Here is a 19078-nt window from a genome sequence, read left to right as displayed (position 1 = left end):
CATGCTGCTCAGGTGTCCTTGTAGCTACCTTACGGGGTGGTGTTTGATACCATGCTGTGTTTAGCAGCTCTGCCTGGCAAGCGGGCTTTGTCCTCCAGGCCTGTGGATCCCAAGTGAGGTCGGGGGACCTGCCTCATGGGGCCGACACGCTGTCCCTGTCCCTGCCCAGCAGCCCTGGGGCTGTCGGGCGCTGCTGGGTGCAGGACTGATGCTTTCAGGGAAGGAGGGGGGAGCCACAGTAGGCTGGAGCATGCTCTGGATACCCGTGAGCACCGAGGAGGCCTCAGTGGCAGGTGGTGTCCCTCCCCAGCCATGCCTGGGCCTGCCACCTCCCCACGGCTCAGTGGCAGCTGGGGATGGGAGAAGGACGAAGGACCGGTTGGAGAGCTGGCAGTGGTGGTGTATGTCCCTTCTTCCAGGTCAATGGCAGCTGTTCACAAGGCTGGGGCTGGGCTGGGCAGAGCTGCTGACTGCAGCTGGCACACAGCTGGATTTGCTTCTGCACTGGCTGTGCCCATCAGGCAGGCCCTCCCTTGGGAAGGGCTATCGTGCTACCCATATTTAGAAAGTGTATAATGTTCATCTTTAAACCCAAGTTTAAAGTCTCATGTTGAGGAGATCAGGGACCAGGTTTGGGAGAAGCAGAGTTTTCCTAGGGAGGAGAACTCAGGCAGTAAAGCCCTCTTGGACAAGCCTGATGGGAGCACGAAGAAGAAGCCTAACCCTGGTTGCCCACCTCGCACTCCTGTCCCTGGGTGCTGCAGGGCAGTGTGGGGCTCCCTGCGGGTGGGACGGGACAGCAGTCTTGCTCAAATGACCTTCCTCCATCTCCATGAGCTGCCCGTGCAGGATGGCAGAAATGTCCCTGTGACAGCTGTTTTCAAGAGATTCATGATCCTGGGTTGAGCTGTGCAGACAAAGTTGTTACCATCCCACAGTCTGTGTCTCCCTTCATAAACATAACCTGGCTCCAAATAATTGCTTCCTCCGGGAAGCTTTAAAACAGTTGATTTGTTACAGAAACTGTTCAGTATTTCTCTTGTTCTTCTCTGGTGATTTTTCAACAGCCTTACAAATAACTGGGGATTTATCTTCATGGCATCTCAGTGGGTGGGAAGGCCCACGCCATCCCTTGTTGATGGGAGGGGGGGAAACAAAGCACAGCAAACTGAAGTAACCTTCTCCAGGTCATACCAGAGGCTGTGCTGCAGGCAGGGAAACAAACGCTCTTAATGAGCATGTCTTCTTCCAGCTCTTTGCTTTAACCACGAGCTCCTGTTTCTTCTGCATGTGGTGATCCAGTTGTCACCCCGAGGGACCAGGGATGGCCCCTTTATTCTGGTGCAGGCTGCGCCCAGAGGGAATAGCTGAAATGGTAATTCAGAGATATTGATCCTCCTCATTGTGGAAGCGTAATGCCAAGGGCAACACCTGCTACATAATCACCCTCTTATTCTGCCTTGTGGCTAACGAGTTTGAGATAAACCAGTCAGGGCTGTGCCCTGGGGAATCAAATGGAGGCCCTGCTCTTCCCAGTGTAAGACAAGTCGGTGGGACTCTGGGAGGGTGGTGCAGGAAGGTTAGCTTTCTTCCTTACTGCATTTTGGCAAGAAAGATAGGCGTTTCAGAACAAGGTGGTTAAAAATGCAACTGAATGGAGCATGGAAGGGGTCTGGATGCAGGGGCACAGCACGTGGTGCTGGGATACATCTGAAGTGCTGGAATTAGGTTTTCTGGCTTACTAATGCAATAGGGAACAAAGTGTGTTGCTGTTTTGGTTGGTTTATCAGTTGTTGGGCTGGTCCCCATCCCTGTGAATTGAGAACAAAGGATTAATGTCTTGTAGTTTGCCCCTGCAATTGGCAGAGACAATTATGAGAGATCCAGGCAGATTAAATGTTTCTTCCTTTGTTTCTTGTCCTGTTCTGTGTTTGTACGAAGCCATCTTCATCATTTTATACCAGGGATTTTTTTGTCGTTTTTTGAGGACGCAAATCTTGACCTTTCCCAACAGGAGCACAAACCTTCTATCTTATCGCTAACCCCCAATCCATGGTGGCAAGGAAGTGGCGAGGTGGCGAGGAAGGGGTGTAAATGGGCTGAGGGGAAAGCAGTCTTTCCAGTCTCCCTCCAGCAGTGTCGGGGGTGACACCCTGCGACCCAAACGTGACCTTTTGGGGCGCTGGGGGATGAGGGGGGAGTGCTGTCCCACCCAGTTGACCTCAGTCTAACGTCATGAGGCTCTCTTTCGCCTGAGTTCCTAACGCTGGTTTAAAACCTGTCGGGGATGGTCTCCTCTCGGGGTCACCGTGCCGGCCAAAGCGCGGGCGGGGAGGCCGGGAGGCCCCCGGCGCTGCCCAGCGGAGCGGCGGCTGTGCCGGCCCCGGCGGTCCCACACCCCCACCTAGCGCCCGGCCAGAAATGAAAAATTATTCTGGGAGGGAATAGAGAAAAGGTTATTCGTATTTAAGATCAAAATAACGGATGTTTTTGGGGAAAAAAAATCACAACAAATCCACATTAGCAACCAGAGTGCTGGTACCGGGATAAACGGGTCTAAACCAGCCCTGATGGACATTAGGCCAGAAATTAGGATCACCGCCATCAGTTAGATACTAGGGAAGCCTTGGGGCAGGCATGGGGGAAGCTGACCGGTTTTAAGATGTAGTGTGATCGCTTTATGAAATGTCAAATGCTTGCCCGAGAATGGGGCCTTGCAAACCTTATTCCTAAACTGGACTTTCTTCTTATTAAAACAAGCCTCCATTAGCACTGTCAGATGGCGTCAGTGGTGCCAGCAAGAGTGGCCAGGTTGAAAAGGAGCAAGTAAACGCAACTGCCAGGCCACCTAAGCCAGAACAGACTCTCAAGATGACAAAATTTGAAATAGTGTGGCTTGGGTGCTCCGCTGCAGCTGTGGATGGCAGCAGGGCCACTGCCCCTGGCCCACCCTGAGAGAGCATCTTGGGGTGCGCTGGGAGGCCGCTCCTCTCCATAGGCTCTAGCCTGGCATGCCCATCTGCAGAGGGTCACAAGCCCATCCTAAACATACTCACCTGGCCTGGGCCAGAAACTCCTTGGCAAGAGACCTGATGGTGGAATGCGAGGGGTTTTTTTTTGTTTTGTCAAGCAAAACCCTGCTTATTTCTTCAATGCGAGGGTGTTGAATTTGTTTGTAGGACCTAATGGCCATTGGGAAAACAAATCTGTGGCTGCGCAGGGTGATCATCTCCACCCTGCAGTCAGCAGAGCTAGCTGCTTGCTTTGCCAGAGCAACGTGCAGTCGTTTTCTTACATGAGAGGAAACAAATTCTCCAGACATGATGCCCTTCTGGGCAATTATTGCAGTTTCCTCTGAAATTTTCAAAAACACAAAATATGATTTCTTTGTTTTAATTGTCCAAAGCCCAAAATATTTTTCTTATTTTATTTGGTTCCATAAGCGAAAAAAAAGGTTATTTAAAAATTTTATGTGTCTCCTTTTTAGTCTGGTGAGGGAGCAGGGGGATATTAATGCTTGAGGGGGATTCCCTCCCTCCCCTGGTTCTCAAAGAAAGCTTGCCTTGTTTCAAGTGTTTTCCTTCTGCCTGTCTCCATAGAAAATATTAGGGATATGGGGTCTGGTATTCATTATAAGCTCCCAACAGAGTAAAAGATCAATGAAACTTTAAATAAAGCAGCTGTGAGCCAGTATGTCATTTAGCTGTTGAAGTTAAAAGAATGTATAACAAAAATGGAGTGTAACCATTTGGTGAGGGTCTTTATTCATTCTTTCAGAAGCTTGCGTGATGTTGTCATGTGGTGGCTGCTTCATGGTCGCACAAGACAGATCTTGCCTGAATTTTCATCTGTGTACCTACCTACCTACTAGAGCATATTACATAGCCATGGCTACTTTTACCTTTGCATTTGGCGTGCCTGATGGTTTAGCTACAAAGCTACCCTTTTTTTTTTGAATAAATAATTAGGTAAACCACAAAAGCTTAAAAAATGTCTTTAAATAGGGAGTGAAATGAACAAAGTCCTTTTTTTATTTTCTTTTTTTTTTTCCTTCTTTTTGCTTTAGAAAAAAAAACCAAACCGAAGATAGGACCCAGTGCAGTTGTCAGGAATGCTCCAAGTTTTCCTGCACGCACTGTTTAGTCACAGCATGTCACACGCTGAGAGCAGAGCCCAGCAGTATTTTCCCTGGGTCACTATTCCTCTCTGCCTTGAAGCTGCCTGCCAGAGCCAGTGCCTTACGTCCCCGTTTCCATCCCAGTTGGACAGCTGAGCTAGGGTCACAGAGAGCTTTTTTCACCGGACAGGGAGTCCATTTTCCTTCCTCTCCCAGCAGCGCAGTCCTGAGCGGCAGAGGTTGATCAGGCCAGCCTTGTAACACAAATTCAGCCCTGCCTGAAAAAAAGCCCCCTGGGCTGCCAGGAGGTTCACTCTCACCAACAGATGGGAAGGAGGGGTGGGAGGCATGCAGGGGAGCAGCCACCTATTCAAGCATTGTGCTATCTATCGTTTTAATCAGCTGTATTGCACTTAAGTCTAAGACACAGGAAATCAGAGGTCACACAAGAGCAATGAAATGATCAGAGGCTGTAAGGACTTACAAGAAAAGATGAAAAGGGATAAATATGCATATCTCAGCTGAGCAGGGATGGCTAAGGAAGCTTGATATTACCATCCAGAGTGAACAGTCCCCAGGGAGGAAAAGGGAGCCTTTGGCCTACTTCAAGGGCTTGTAACTCAATGTGACAGGAGGAATTTTGAAAGGCAAATATGGGTTAAACAGAAAAAAAACACTCCTTGTGACGTTGTTTGTTAAACTGATTTCCCACAGGGAGCAATGGAAGCCCAGGTTCTCGACTTGTCTGTACGCTGGGGAGGGGATGTCCTTTCGTGTGCTTTAAGAAAGGCAGGAGGTGGTGGCAAGGAGACAGGGCAAGTACTGAGTGATGGACTGGCCTGCCAGGCTCTTTGTCTTCCAGCTTTCTGCCTGCCAGAAATAATGGCCTGTCCTGTTGCTTATCCTACATGCCATCTGACGCTTGAATTTGACAATAGTAACAAAAGAAAACTCTTCTGCGGGTGTATGTGCTGGGAATTAGCAACTGGGGGTGTTAGAGGATTGTGTAGCAGAATCAGACCCCTGGAAAATCTGATGCAGCTTTATTTAATGCACTGTGCAGCTCAGGGGGGTGCATGAGAGATGCCTGGGCTATTTCAGAGCTGCAGAAATGGTGCCAAGTAGAAGACATCTGCATAATCATGTCTTTTGTTGCTGGCAGACACACGGTCAGGACATTGTGGTGTCCAAACACTTAATTCTAGAGCGATAGGTGCAATATGTGGTTCTGAATGGTCTGGGGGGAAGAACAAAGAGAAAATGTGCCTATTCTCCAAAGTGTTTAATCTTACTAAAACAATGTAAAGTGTGATTTAAACAGTAGGCATTCTGGCCATTGTGTTTGTGAGCAAAGCTCAAAAAGTATCTGAACAAAGAATTTATTTTTACCAAAACGGACATCCTCAGCTCAGTGCCGAAAAAGTAGCAAAGTCGCTGATCTGAGTGCAGAATTTGGGAAGGCAGCTGCACCATCAACATTTCCTTATGGGAGGTGACACCAATTCCTGTGCCAAGCAAGCAGGCGTTTTGGAGCAAGAACTGTGGAAGGAGCAAAGCTAGTGCAAACAGATAACTCACTGGCAGGAACCAGACACCAGCACTCCTTGGCCTCGTCCTCTGCAGTGTCCCAACAAGCTCAGGGTGCCTGACTGCGCATTTGTTTTCTGAGCTGGAGCAGGAAAGCTCTGCTCCTCTCTGGCTCTGCAAGGAGAAGTCACACTGCGCAGGCCCAGCACATGGTACTGGCAAGCCCAGGGCAGTGCAGGTGCTGCTGGCGAAAGGTCTGGGAATCGAGCTGCTGCCTTCTCCGGAGTGGGTAAGTCAGGCAGCAACTCTGCCACTGCCTTGTGATGGTCGTGGTCCTTGTGCCCACACTCTGCGCCAGAGGAACCCCCCCATCTCTGAGGCTGAAAGTTTAAGTTCTGGCACCAGGTTAACAGGATGGCAGATGATTAACCAAAAGCACTGGATTCAGATAGCTGTAGGTCTGGGAACCAGGCTGGGATAACAAGCTGCTCAATGTGAACCTAGTGCATGGCTAGAAACTTACTGTCAAATCTAACTAGCCATGTTAGTAAACTGCTGGAGGAGGTGAAGGTTTGATAACGCTGACCAGCTCCATGTGCTGCTTGTGCTTCCCTGGCCCCAGGTGGGTGACAGCCAGCCCTCAGAGCCCCACTGAGGTGACAGAAGGGGAGGCAGTGCTGGAGACATCCGTGACCTTGGGTTACTGCTGCTTTGCAGCCTGGCATGCACAGCAGCTCGCTGCGCACTGATGTCGGGCCTCTGAGGTTAAACTTGGCATGAGCTGACCCTCATACCCTAATACCAGCCTTTAAGGTTTACACAGAGAGTAGCACCATTCAGTCAAAGCTGTATGCCTAACGATTAAGAGATGCATGTGAAATGTTCCCCGGAGCCTTCCAGCTGTTGCACCCTGGGAACTGTCCCACCTCCACCTCTGTATTTGCTGGCATAAATCACTTCTTAATGCCTGCAGATGAGAGTGCTTTGTAGCACCAAACACCCCCTGTGCTGATGGAGTGCTTCTTGCAGAAAGAGTCTATGTCTGAGGATAATATGAGCCAAAATCTGCTGAGTCTTATCTTTCATTTAAACAATCTTTCCAGCATTTATGGTTGCAAGGGGAATATTCAGAAAATGGTTTGTTGTCTTCTTGAGGGCTCGGGTGGCTAGCGTTACGGGCTAGGGGAAGGGTGGATTCCAGTGTCCTCCCTAATTATTCTAGTTCTGTGCTGTTATACCTGTCACATAGATCACAGGATGGTTTAAAGCTCAGGCAAGTGGTGGCACAGTGCCCAGCAGAGAAAGAGCACTTCAGACGTAAATTCTCTGGTGTGGGTACAGTGAGGTCTAGTTACTACTTCTCTGACAGCACAACCCCGTCAAGGGGGAGGAATGATAATTCTGGTTCAAAAAACAAAATAGTTGATATTACAGTAGCCCTGAAAGTTGAGTCAGTAAAACTGAAGGAGAGAGAACAGCAAGTGGGAGAATCTGGGAGCGGAAACCTCCTGAACCAAGTCTGCCACTGAATTGACTGTAGCATCAAATCATATCTATAGAAAGACCATGTATTCCTGTATCTTTAGACAATATGAAAACAAAGACTTCTGTATTGGTATGAGTACTTTCAAAGAGTTATAATGCTTAAATATATATTTTCAAAGTAACTACAGAGGCATGAAAATTCCATGTAAGCTAGGCATAATTCCTGGATGGCTAAACAGTCAGTGAAATTACAGCTTGTTTTCCAGGAACATCTATCGGAAGTTTGGAGGAACCAGGATATCGTATGGATGTGTCCTTTCTAATTTGTATTTTTACCTGTGTAACATGACAACTAGTTTAAACAGCCTCTTGTGATTACAGCTTAATGAGAGTTTTCCTGGATTGTGCCACCATGTGGTATATTGTTTTAATGTTGTTTTTCCTTAATATAACTGTTGCCTAGTGATGGGACATGTACCATCCTCCCCAGACTTGAAAAGCATGTGAAAGGTAGGTGATATAAACATGACAAGACACTTACAGCATTGATAACACTCTGGCCTTCTACTGACCTCTACTTCTTGAAGATACCACAAAGCAATGTATACTGCTCTTCAGGAACTGCCTGGCAGCCATATGCGTGTTGGAGTAGTACTGTGCCGTAAGGAAACCGAGGTCATTGTTAAATCTTACTTACCTTAAGGCCATTAAGTACATCATCACTTGGCCCTTAAATATCACGCCTTATGTTGCCACATTCCAGAATAGGTTTTACCTGTTTCTGCAATGCCAGTGTGTTTGTTATTTTCAGATTACAATCCACTTTAGCTCAAGCCTTTATAGATGTTGCTACTTCCTAAATGGGTGTTTCTGATTTTGTACTAGTGGATTAGACTTCCTAAACACAGTCTGCCCTTGTTCTTGCAGAATTTCATCTTGTTGAATCATTCCTTTGGTTTCTGAGACTAATTTTGAATTTCTGTTCTTGTCTTCAGAGTGTTTGAAACTCTTCCCAGACTGATTCAACACTGCATGCTCTAATCTGCTTAACAAATTATTAATGCAGGTATTAAATGGTCCTGTGCTAAGAAGAGATCCCTGATTCCCCAAAGGAATTGTCCCCAAGTTTGTCAAGGAGCTATTTTGAATGCAAACTCTGAAAAAGTTGTGCTTCCAGCTTACAATGAATTTTAACTTGGTATTTTCCTGTTTCTTAAGAAAGAAGGACTAAAATCATTATTGTAGTCAGGTTTAACACATCTCTATTTTTCCCCTTGCCGGATAGCTTAGTTATTACAATAAGGAGTATTGGATTCATTTGAAACAGCTTGTTCTTGATTGCCTGCTTTGTTGGCGTGAGCAGCTTACCAGTTTACTGAATGAAAGTGCTTCTAAATTGATGATTTAATCTTTTGTTTCACTGACTTTCTGACCTTTGAAGTTAAGCCTGCCAATCAAAAAATCACTGCAGTCCCAGGAAGCTAAGCATTCAGGATGGTGCTAGAGATTTCTCAGTGATGGTTCATTAGTTACTTCAGGGAATTTCTTAAGGATTAAAAGCACTGTCTGCTTGAGAATATGTGAACTTTCTTCATCCTATTCTTCCCCTTTTATGACCTATGTTCTTCACATCCTTTTTAAGATGAATATCGGGTCTCAATTAAGCAAAGGTGAAGATGACATGACATGCTCAGTGTTTGCAATCTGCTATCTGCTGAAAACAAAAACTGCTGCCAATGTTAGTCCCTGGGTCTGTGTAAACAAAGAAGATGGTTTGTCAAAAAAAAGACATGGCATGATTTGAGCTGCTTGGAAATGTAATGGCAGGCCATGACCATGAGTGCAGTGGTTGCATTTGGGGGGTACATCTAACGTTGAGTTAAATCACAAAGGGGCTCAGGTGGCTTTCAGAAAAGGTTTAAAAGGGCCAGCTGAGGAAGGACACATGATCCTGCAGAGGCTCTCCTGTTACCCTCTGAAGGTTTATAAATAGCTTTGACCCAATAAATTGTTTCTGTAGCAGTCTACGGCTTGCTCTCACAGCGCTGTGAGATTTCCTCATGAGTTCAGATTCAGCATCTACAACTAAACACGCTGAGCTGCTGTAAACTTGTTCTGATGATTCAAATATTAACCTAAGGAGAAAAAAAATATTTTCCACTTTGTACCTGTATGCTTCATGTTGGACCAGGTACCACCTGTCCTTCTGCAGCTGGCATAAATTCAGCATAAAAACCTTAAGTGAACCTAAACTTTGTCACATGTACTAGGTAATGTAAAAAATGTGATGGTGTGTAATGCCTTATCGGTACTAAATCTCCACTGGGATGCGATCTGATGTGATGATGCACTATTCTGCTGTCAGTCTGCCTTAACTGCCTCACACAGTGGCAAACCGCAGAGACATAGGCAGTGCCTGTTCCATATCCTAGAGAGGAGGAGGTGGTCGGTTCCTGCCTCTGCTGCTTTTTCCTGGGCCACAGCCATTAGCACAGCCCTGAATAACGTTCACCTGAACTAAGAGCTGAGGTCTGCAACTTCAGTGATGAGCTACAGAACCCCCTGTTACCGTAAGGTACTTCTGGGACTAGTTGAATATTGCTGCTGAGCTATAATTAATAGGATGTTAATTATTATGTTTGGCTAGGAAAGATGTGTGTGAGGAACTGTATCCAGGGTTCTACCAGAGCCAGCTGAAACAAGGTCGGTTAGGCAGTGAGGGTCTGTTCAGACTGTGGAAGAGTAGCCCTTAGTCAGTCTCCCTAACTCTACTGACTGCTTAGTAACAGCCCTGCAGCAGCATGTTTCTCTCTGAATTATAGTCTAGTGCAGAAAAGGTGCTACAACTAAATATATTTCTGGTTGGCAGGCAGGGAATCTCAGTCTGGCAGTAACACATAAGAAATCTGTATATTTGGATTTGAGCAATTTGAAAAGTTTAGCTTTCCTGAGAAGTGGAAAACCAGAAAAAAACAGTGACAGTTATGTCTGAATGTCTGCTGTTCCATTATTTCTAGGTCAATTTCCATTTTCTTTCTCCAGACATTTTGAAGAAAACCAACTGGTGCTCAAAGATTAAACTCTCTGTTTAGTTTTTGCCATCTCCTTGAGACTTTTGCAAGTCAGCTCTTGAGCCCTCATTGCTGCTACCTTTAAGAGAGCTATACTGAGTCTAGCAGTAACAGAAATATGTTAGTTCACAGAGCCTTGGTAAAAAGGGCAGAGAATGCATAGGTAAATAAGTGTACAGAAAAGGAGAAAGTAAAGAAAGGTAGAGTGTATTAACATGGAGAACCACAGTGAAATTAATAACAAATATATTCACCAGTAGCAGGAGCCAGCTACATTTCTGCTTCCATTCACAGAACTGTTGCAGAACTGGGCAAGTGCCGAGTCTTTGGCTGTATGGCTCATACAAGCAGCCTCACTGTGGATCTGAGGGGCAGTAGTTTTTGCAGAGGGTCTTTGGCAATGGAGGTAGAGTCTCTAACTTGGAATCTGTCTTTTTGCTTCTCCCTCGCTCCTCCGTTTTTTTCCCCGTTCCCTCCTCCGTGGTTTAAAGCTGTCTGTAGGGTGAAGTCCTATAAACTTCCTGTATGCAGAGCATACTCCAGCAAGTTATGCCAGAGCTCCTCTACCAGTTGGTGAAGAATCACCTCCTTTTGCATGTTTTGAACTTGGACTTCATTAGTTTCATTTGATGACATTTAATTTTTGTATTTGTGTGAGAGATTGAAATGTCATATGACTGTCTCAAAGCTTGCTTGTGTCTGTGCAAACCTCCAGGAGAAGCTGCTGCGGCCTGTGAATTGGTCTGGGGACTGTCGCCCAGGGAAGCGGGAGTGTACTGAAGGATGCACCCCCCCACTTCTTTGCGGTTGCATTGTCGGACTCCTTAGACAAGCCTCAAAGGGGCACACATGCACTGAGCTGTCCCCATCGTGTAGCCATTTGTGGCTCTGTTGTGTAGGCCAGACACCATGCATGCATTTCTAATGAACTGGTAAGAGGCAAACGTTCCTGCCCTGAAGCCAGATGCAACAAAACCTGTGGGACTAGAGAAAAAAAAGTTAAACGTGAGCAGATACGCTAATCAGCGGATACCATGAACTTAAAAAGGCAACAGAAACTTTGCTCTGTGTGCATCCACCATCGAAGCTAGATCCTGTGCACCCAAGAACTGAAGACTGAGGACCAATGGGATGCCACTGGATCCATGGTGGTGACTATTCTTGCAGCCCTATCCCGCATCCTTGCTTTATTTCTGTCTTTTCCTTCCATTCTGTCCTATCGCTACCCCTCTTCTTTTTTTTTTAATAGTAAAAACCCGTTTTGGGTATACGGCATTTGACCTTGTTTGTGTCTTAATCTCGCTCTTGGGATCATATCAAAACCTCCCCCGACATTGGATCGGGACAGTTTGGAAGAGACAGTGAAGAGTTAATCCCTATCGACTATTTTCCACAAGCAGTACCAGATCGTAATGGTGGCTGGCTGGGACTTTATTTCAGCTTTCATTTAGTCTTCTGCTGCCTCATGCCCTTCCTACTTCCAAGTAGTTGCTGTATTTACCTAGTTACCTTGATGAATTAACTAGAGGGATTTCAGCCTGCTTGTGTGCCTTTCAGCAGCCCAGAGTTGCAAGGAAGGTAGAAGTGTGGATATTATTGGGCTAGCCAGCAGCAAGAATATTAACAAGTCCTAGGTGGTTTTCAAACAACTTCAAGCCAAAGGGAGAAGTACTCCTTCCTGTTAACAAATAACTCAGAGACACTGGGTAGGAAACAGATGTGCAGGCTCATGACCCTAAGTGAGAAGCCCATGTGAGGAAAAAAGCATATGACCTTTACGTCAGTAACACAGTTGGGTAACACAGGAACCTTTCAAAGAGTGATTGTTGTTTCCTGGATCCCCTCCTGTCTTTTGTTTCTCTTCTCCCAGTGGTCTGAAAATGGGATGCACAGAGGAGATTATTGCCTTGCAGTAACAAGGACAACACTTTTTAGGCTGCAGTTTCACACTGCTAAAATGAACAACTTTTCCTTAATGGAGTGCTCCTGCTCCTTCCTCTCCTCTCTGTTCAGCACTAACCCTTGTTTTCATCCCACTACAAGCTGGTTTTCAGGGAGTTAAACCAGCAGAAATCTGCTTGCTGCTTTTCCAGGGCTAGGTTTTACTGATTTAGCTTTGTGAACCAGCTCACTCTGCAGTCAGAAGAGTCCCAGTGTTGACAGGAACAGGACTGCCTGTTCCCATGGCACCTGTTAGAGCACTGTAACTCATTATGAAATTAGCAGTGTTAAATGTTAGGTGGCACATCTGAACTATCTTCCTCAGCAGGTAAAGGTTCCCTTTATCCACAGGGATAATCACAAGTGTTGTCTTTTATTGCTCAAAGTCGTCCCTCTACTGCAGATTCTCCCATGTGTGCATCATTTTGCTTTTCTCACGGACCCAGACGTTGCTCAGAATGGAAATACGCATTTTTGTAATCCAGGAGAAAAGCAGGTGATGCTACCAGTTGCCCTTGCTAAACCTTCAGCTACACTGTAGCCTTTTTCATCATTGTCTGCACATAGCAGAAATAACTTTCCCACTTTGGGGACTCTGCATACTGTTGCAGTTTGAGGAATGTGCGTGGGGGCTGTCATATAAAGCTATGATGTCAGTGGCATCATGCGTGGTATTGTTCCAGGGAACTTTATGTCAGTGACCGAGCATGAAAAAGAGAAGCTCGTCCCCATAGAGCTGATTAATAACAGACACTGGGTGTAACAAAGATGGCATTTCACAGTCCACAAGGGGCGTGGGTAGGAGGTAAGACTGGAGGCAGCGTGGGACTCCAGGTGACGAGTCAGGGAAATGCTATCAAAAGGGTCATGCTGTCCTCAGGTCAACCTGATGTAGCTATAATTGCTGGCTAACTCTTTGTGTAATGCCAGCTGATCCAGCAGTGCACAAATCTGGCAGTGACAGTCACAGAGCCGCAACCTCCATCTGTATTAGAAAACTAGTGGGTGTATCTTCAACTTCCAGATGTCTTCTGCATTTTGAATGTCCCTTGGGATAGTCCATTGCCTTTAATCATCTAGAAGCCAAGCTGTGATAAATTCTGCAGTTATGTAAAACAGAAACGAAGTTCAGCTATCTACCTTGTCGTTGCACACTTGATTCGAAATGAGGCTGCAAATAGATCAGGTGCGCCTTACGTATTTTTCTCCTCTCACTTTGCTCATCGTGGCCAAGAAATGCCTACTCCTGCAAGACCTTGCCCGCTCCCGTGCCTGCCTGGCACACAAACGCAGCAGTTTTTAGTCCGTTATGTACTGTACGAATAAAAGAGCCTGATGGTTCTGTTCGTCACTTCAGTTTTAGTGACAGCCCTATACTATGCAACACTGTGAAAAGCCAGGTTTATGCTTTTATTGCCTTCTCAAAATGGCTTCCAGATGAGATAACACACAGTGCTTTCCACACTCCAGACCAGCATTAACGCCATTGTCCGTTTTTTCCCCACACAGGCAGATTTAGCGTACAGCCACCAGCTACCCAGCCCAGGCCGGATGGGTTGACAAGCGAAGGTGAGTATGCTAGCGGCCATCCTCCCTCCGCGCACCCAAGAAGGTCTCGGGAAAGCCCGTTACAGAGCGGCAGGTAGCGAAGGGCGACCGCCCCCACTCCTCGGCAGGCAGGCCTGGGCCCCCGGCCCTACGGTAGAGCCGCCGGCGGTGCCAGTCCCGCCGCGGCGCCTCGGGGCCGGGCCGCGGCACCCCCCACCCCGCCCCGGCCTGGATTCTCTGGGGAAGGGGTGGGGCCGCCGTCTCCGCCAATCGCCGCGCGGCGCCCGCGTCACGTGAGGCGGCGGTGACGCGCGGGGCCGCCTCCATTTTGCAGCGCAGCGGCGGAGAGGCGCCGCAGTCTGGAGCCGGCCGTCGCGGAGGGAGGAGGCAGCTGCCCGCCAGCCGAGCGCCGACCGCCCCGCGCGCTCGCCCGGCAGCGAGATCCGCAGCCCAGGTTCGTGACAGGCCGGGGTCCCGGCGCGGCGGAGCGCGGGGGGCCTCCCTGCGGGGCGCAGCGCCGCGGGCGGGCGGCATCGGGGGAGCAGGGTCGCTGGCGCAGGGAGCTCCTGGCTGCGCAGCCGGTCAGCTCCGGCCGGCGGCCTGTCCTCTTGTCGCTCTGTTCTACTCCGGTGCCCTCTGCGGGGCGGGCGCCGTTGGTGGTGGGTGCGGCCCCGGCCGCCATTTTGTGGCGGAGCGGTGGCGTTAGCTTTTCTTCCCTTGCTCGAGGGCAGCGGCGCGCGTGCGCTGGCGGGGAGGGGCGGACCACGCCGGAGTGGCGTGTTGTGGGCGGGGCTGCAGGCCGAAGGACAGCTTCCTATTGGTGCAGGCTAAGGCGGGCCCCACCTGGCTCCTTCCTATTGGGCCGGAGCGGGGGCGAGGACGGGTCTGCTGGGGGCTGCGCGGGGCGGGGGCTGCTGAGTCACTGGACAGGGCCGGCGGGCCGGGGGCACTGACGGGCTGGGCGCTGTATCTCCCGCAGCCAGCTCCGCGCCCACAGCCATGAGCGGCTGTCGCGTCTTCATCGGGAGGCTGAACCCGGCCGCCAGGGAGAAGGATGTGGAGAGGTTCTTCAAGGGATACGGCCGCATCCGGGACATCGATCTGAAGAGGGGGTTTGGGTTTGTGGTGAGTGCGCCCCTCCGCAGGGTTCTGCCGGTCCCCGGCGGGCACTCGGATCTCGTGCACGTTTGATGTGCACGAAGCTACTTCTAAAAGAAAATGCCATTAACGTGCTCAGCTAAGTAACCTACGTGGCAAATAAGCATTTGTTAATGTTTTAGAGGTGTAATATTTTTTTTACTTTTATGTTTTTGCTGCGGTGGTTTTGCAGGAATTTGAGGATCCAAGGGATGCAGATGATGCTGTCTATGAATTGGATGGAAAAGAGCTTTGCAGTGAGAGGTGTGGTACCTTATTTCATGTGTGTATAAATGTGAATATCTAAAATAAGAAGTGAGTCTTATTTTATAAGAAGTTTTAACTTCCATTGTGTTATCAGTACTCTTTAAGCTGTTTTGTGGGTTAGGGTTTTTTTCCGTGTAGCTATGAGGGAATATGTAAGAAGGAAAATGTAAAAACATATGGTTTTCCATTTGTTTTTTTCCCCCAGGGTTACAATTGAGCATGCAAGAGCACGCTCTAGGGGTAGAGGCAGAGGAAGGTACTCTGACCGTTTTAGTAGCCGCCGTCCACGTAGTGACAGGAGGTATGTATAGCTTTGAACTGACATAGTTTAAAAGAAATACTGTGAGCTCATCTGATCCAAGAACTTGAGCTAGAGTGAGATGTTAAACGGTATTTTTAGTCAGTCATCGGATGTGGCAGTAGGATAGTGAGGATTAAAAAACTCCTCAGATATGCATGCATCTTTATGCTTCCCCCTGCCCCTAAAGTACTTAATCCTTGTCCTAGATTACTCAGGGCATTCCATAGTTAAGTTGTAGTAGTAATGGTGGTATGCTGATACTGGTTATTGGTATAGCCTTTATTAATATTTATATGTGGCTGTATTTTAATTCCTAATGAAAGTCTCAATTGTTTATTTCCAAGCAGAAATGCTCCACCTGTAAGAACAGAAAATCGCCTCATAGTAGAAAATTTGTCTTCCCGAGTCAGCTGGCAGGTTTGTTGAAACACGATTAACTATTTTGACTTCATTTAATGGGTATGTAATGTAATTATTTTGTAAAATAATTAATTAAAACTTAAATATAATTTCTTAAAAATGTTTATGTAATTAATGTAACTTTAAATAATGTAATTTAAATATTTTGAATGAAACTAGTTAATTTTAATTTATAATAATAATAAATGTATATATTTGAGGATATATATTTATTTTTTTCTTGTTTTTTAAATCCATTTTAACCACATATTAAACCCTTTATTTGCCAGCCTATCTGTGTCGTTGGCCTTATGACGAGGAGTGCCTGTGGGTTATCCTAATCGTTCTGTCTTGGTCACTCTTGGTTGGGCCTGGTTGACTTTCCAGTCAGCTCCTACAATGTCACTTGGCCACCTCTAGATCTGTGTTTGCCGGTCTAGACGTAATCGATGCACTCCTTAAAGTGCCACATTGCAGCGATCCCAGAGCGTTAACGAGATCTGATTCCTAAGTTGAGAGCTGTTCTTCCTGTAACGCTTCCGAATAAAGAGGTCCTGGTCGAAAAGAGTTGAAAGATACGAAATTAGGTGGTCGTTGGAATCCTGATCGCAGTAAAGTGGTCCTTGGTAACATCAAGCATAGAGAATGTCTGGATCCATCAATAGTCTCCTAATAGGGAGGGCAGTGCGATTAATGGCTTCCATCGACTGGGTAGTGTTCGTCAAGTGGGTGGCGAAGAGCCAGTCGGGCATATATCATGACGGTATCTCCGGTCGCTTAATGCAGTTTGCTGCTTGGCTAGCCTAGGGAAATGTTAATAAAGGTAAAGTAAACTATATTTTTAATGACATATGGGGCACAAAATAATTGGTGTTATGTAAATGTAATTCTGTATGCATATAAGATTCGTAATGTAAATGGCGACTGAAATAGTACAAAAATATATGGGTAGTATTTCACACTCAGTCCAGTATATATACAAATGTACTTTTTTATTTCTTTCTCTCTCTCTCTCTCTCTCTCTTTCTCTTTCTTATTTAATCTGTATGATCTTTGTAGACTAATATTTTCCTTAATGTTAAGACACTTTATTAGCATTTTGCTTAAAGCAATATGCTTTTTTTTCATTTATTTCGTGCCCTGATAGAGATAATTCAATTTTGATAGAATACAAGTATGGCAATTGCCATGTTTGTAATTTATCTAACATCTTCTCTTTCAGTAGTCATAAGTTTCTTTTGTTTGTTTTTAACTATTTTTATATAGATAAGTATTAATTTCACTTCTTTGCATAACATAACTGGTCTTGTGTTAGGATCTCAAAGACTTCATGAGACAAGCTGGGGAAGTAACCTTTGCAGATGCACACAGACCTAAGTTAAATGAAGGGTAAGCTTCTGAAATAATCTCTTAAAAGCTGTAGAGTAGTATTTGTATCTATAATACTTGGGGAGGATGCTCAGCAGCTGTTCATGCTTTAATTTGGCTACCCTTAGAAAGTGCATTCTCTGGTATTTGTGGAGGGAAATTCTTCAATTCATGCTTGAGTTGTGACAAGGGATGACCATGCTGGGCAGTGTGAGGTTTTTTGAGTTTTTTTTTCTATCATCAAAAATACAACTTGTAATAGTGAGCTCCGTGTGCTGGTTTTTGTTCTATTTTTTTCTGTAGGGTGGTTGAATTCGCCTCTTACAGTGATTTAAAGAATGCTATTGAAAAGCTTTCTGGTAAAGAAATTAATGGAAGGAAAATAAAACTAATTGAAGGCAGCAAAAGGCACAGGTATGGATTTCTGTTCTCTTAAATAATGCTTAAATACACACTAAGAAAACTTTAAAGCCAGTGACCAGGCAACCGAACTGGAGACCAGCCTGGTTATTGCCATGGTCCGTGACATTTCATTGCTGACACTGCTGCTCTTTGTTTCCTCAGTAGGTCCAGAAGCAGGTCACGGTCCCGTAGCAGAAGCTCATCCAGGTCTCGTAGCCGTTCCCGTTCCCGCAGCCGCAAGTCTTACAGCAGGTCAAGGAGTAGGAGCCGTAGCAAGTCTCGATCAGTTAGTAGATCTCCAATGCCAGAGAAGAGCCAGAAACGTGGTTCTTCCAGTAGATCTAAATCCCCATCATCCGTGGATCGGCAGAGGTCTAGATCGAGGTCCAGATCTGTTGACAGTGGCAACTGAACTATAAGTAACTTGCCCTGGGGGCCCTTTTTTAAACCATACTTGCTAAAACTTGTGGTAAGTATGTGACTTTCTGTGGGGAAGGGTTTGGATGGGGAGGAGGGAGGGAGGGGGGAACTTTGTAGATGTGGACCATGGTGGGAAGGGTTATTGACTAATTGTATTAAATGTTTTTTGATAACCCTTTTCTTGCTCACATTTTTTTGTGAATGTCTGAAGTGTATAGTTTGTGTATATTGGCAGAGCTCTTTATAACTAAAGCAGACAAATTTTTTTGTACTCCAAAAAGTCATCTGAACACTTAATTCCCAGTAAACGCAACTGTGAATAGCAACTCAGAACATTAGTTTAATATCTCAAACTAATAGCTTTAGGCATCTAAGAGCTCTACATGTGCTGTACATAAAGCTTTATTTCAGAGGGTATTTTTTTGTGCTTTTGGATCATTGTTTCACTTATAGGTCAGCAGATTAAGTGCTGGTCAGTACTGGTAATAAAACTTTATTTTAAAAGCTTTTCATTTGATATGACTTGCACTACACTTAAGAAAATGCCCATTTCACTACCCTGTGGTAATAATATTCTACAAAGCACCCTAATTCTTGATACTTAAGAATTAAATAGCTGAAATAAAGTACAAAGAAACGTGTCTCTGCTTCTTAGTGTTAATAAAGTGTGTGTGTGACTGCGCCTCATGTTGTTGGACAGTCTTAAAATGTGTCTATACAAGGCTATGGTTGAGTGTTTCGGGTGTGTCATTTTAAATACATCACACTATGTCCTTAGATATCTTGATGTTCTGAAATAACCTTGGTAATAAGGAGAATCATGCTGTCATAGTTCATAGCAAAAGTTGGAATGGACACGTTCAGGTTTTAATCACTGTTTGGCTGATAGGCATGGAATGTAGAAGATGGGTGTAGTCGGCATACTTCATCAGTGTGCTTGTGCACACGCGTGTGAGAGAACATTGAGGTGTGGACAGAGCACTTCATAGGCACTAGTGCTCGTTCCGGAGGAAGAGGGATTTTTATGTTGGTGGGTGGTCATACTGCAGCTGGCGTTTAGTGCTTGTGCCTTACAGGGGCAGCAACCCTCTGCAA

General features: G+C 46.1%; 1 protein-coding gene and 1 long non-coding RNA gene across 6 annotated transcripts; both read left to right on the top strand.

The window, feature by feature from the left end:
* The first annotated feature begins 5378 nt into the window (after positions 1–5378).
* On the top strand, positions 5379–11475 carry LOC141923350 (uncharacterized). Its single transcript, XR_012623269.1, has 2 exons — positions 5379–5933; positions 10889–11475. It is a non-coding gene; the product is annotated as an uncharacterized LOC141923350 (long non-coding RNA).
* Positions 11476–14009: 2534 nt separating this feature from the next.
* Positions 14010–18624, top strand: SRSF5 (serine and arginine rich splicing factor 5). 5 transcript variants are annotated; one of them, XM_074824342.1, is made up of 8 exons: positions 14010–14143; positions 14669–14814; positions 15020–15090; positions 15299–15394; positions 15742–15811; positions 17109–17182; positions 17465–17575; positions 17729–18624. In XM_074824342.1, the coding sequence occupies exons 2-8, from the start codon at positions 14689–14691 to the stop codon at positions 17973–17975; spliced, it is 795 nt and encodes a 264-aa protein (XP_074680443.1). In that variant the 5' UTR covers positions 14010–14143; positions 14669–14688; the 3' UTR covers positions 17976–18624. The 5 variants fall into 5 exon arrangements, with proteins under 5 accessions (XP_074680443.1, XP_074680441.1, XP_074680442.1 ...); XM_074824340.1 differs by having other exon boundaries at positions 17726–18624; XM_074824341.1 differs by having other exon boundaries at positions 15739–15811.
* The last annotated feature ends 454 nt before the right edge of the window (positions 18625–19078 follow it).

This window comes from Strix aluco, chromosome 4, assembly GCF_031877795.1.
Source record: "Strix aluco isolate bStrAlu1 chromosome 4, bStrAlu1.hap1, whole genome shotgun sequence".
Taxonomy (NCBI): Eukaryota; Metazoa; Chordata; class Aves; order Strigiformes; family Strigidae; genus Strix; species Strix aluco.
This window is presented reverse-complemented; position numbering and strand designations above follow the sequence as displayed.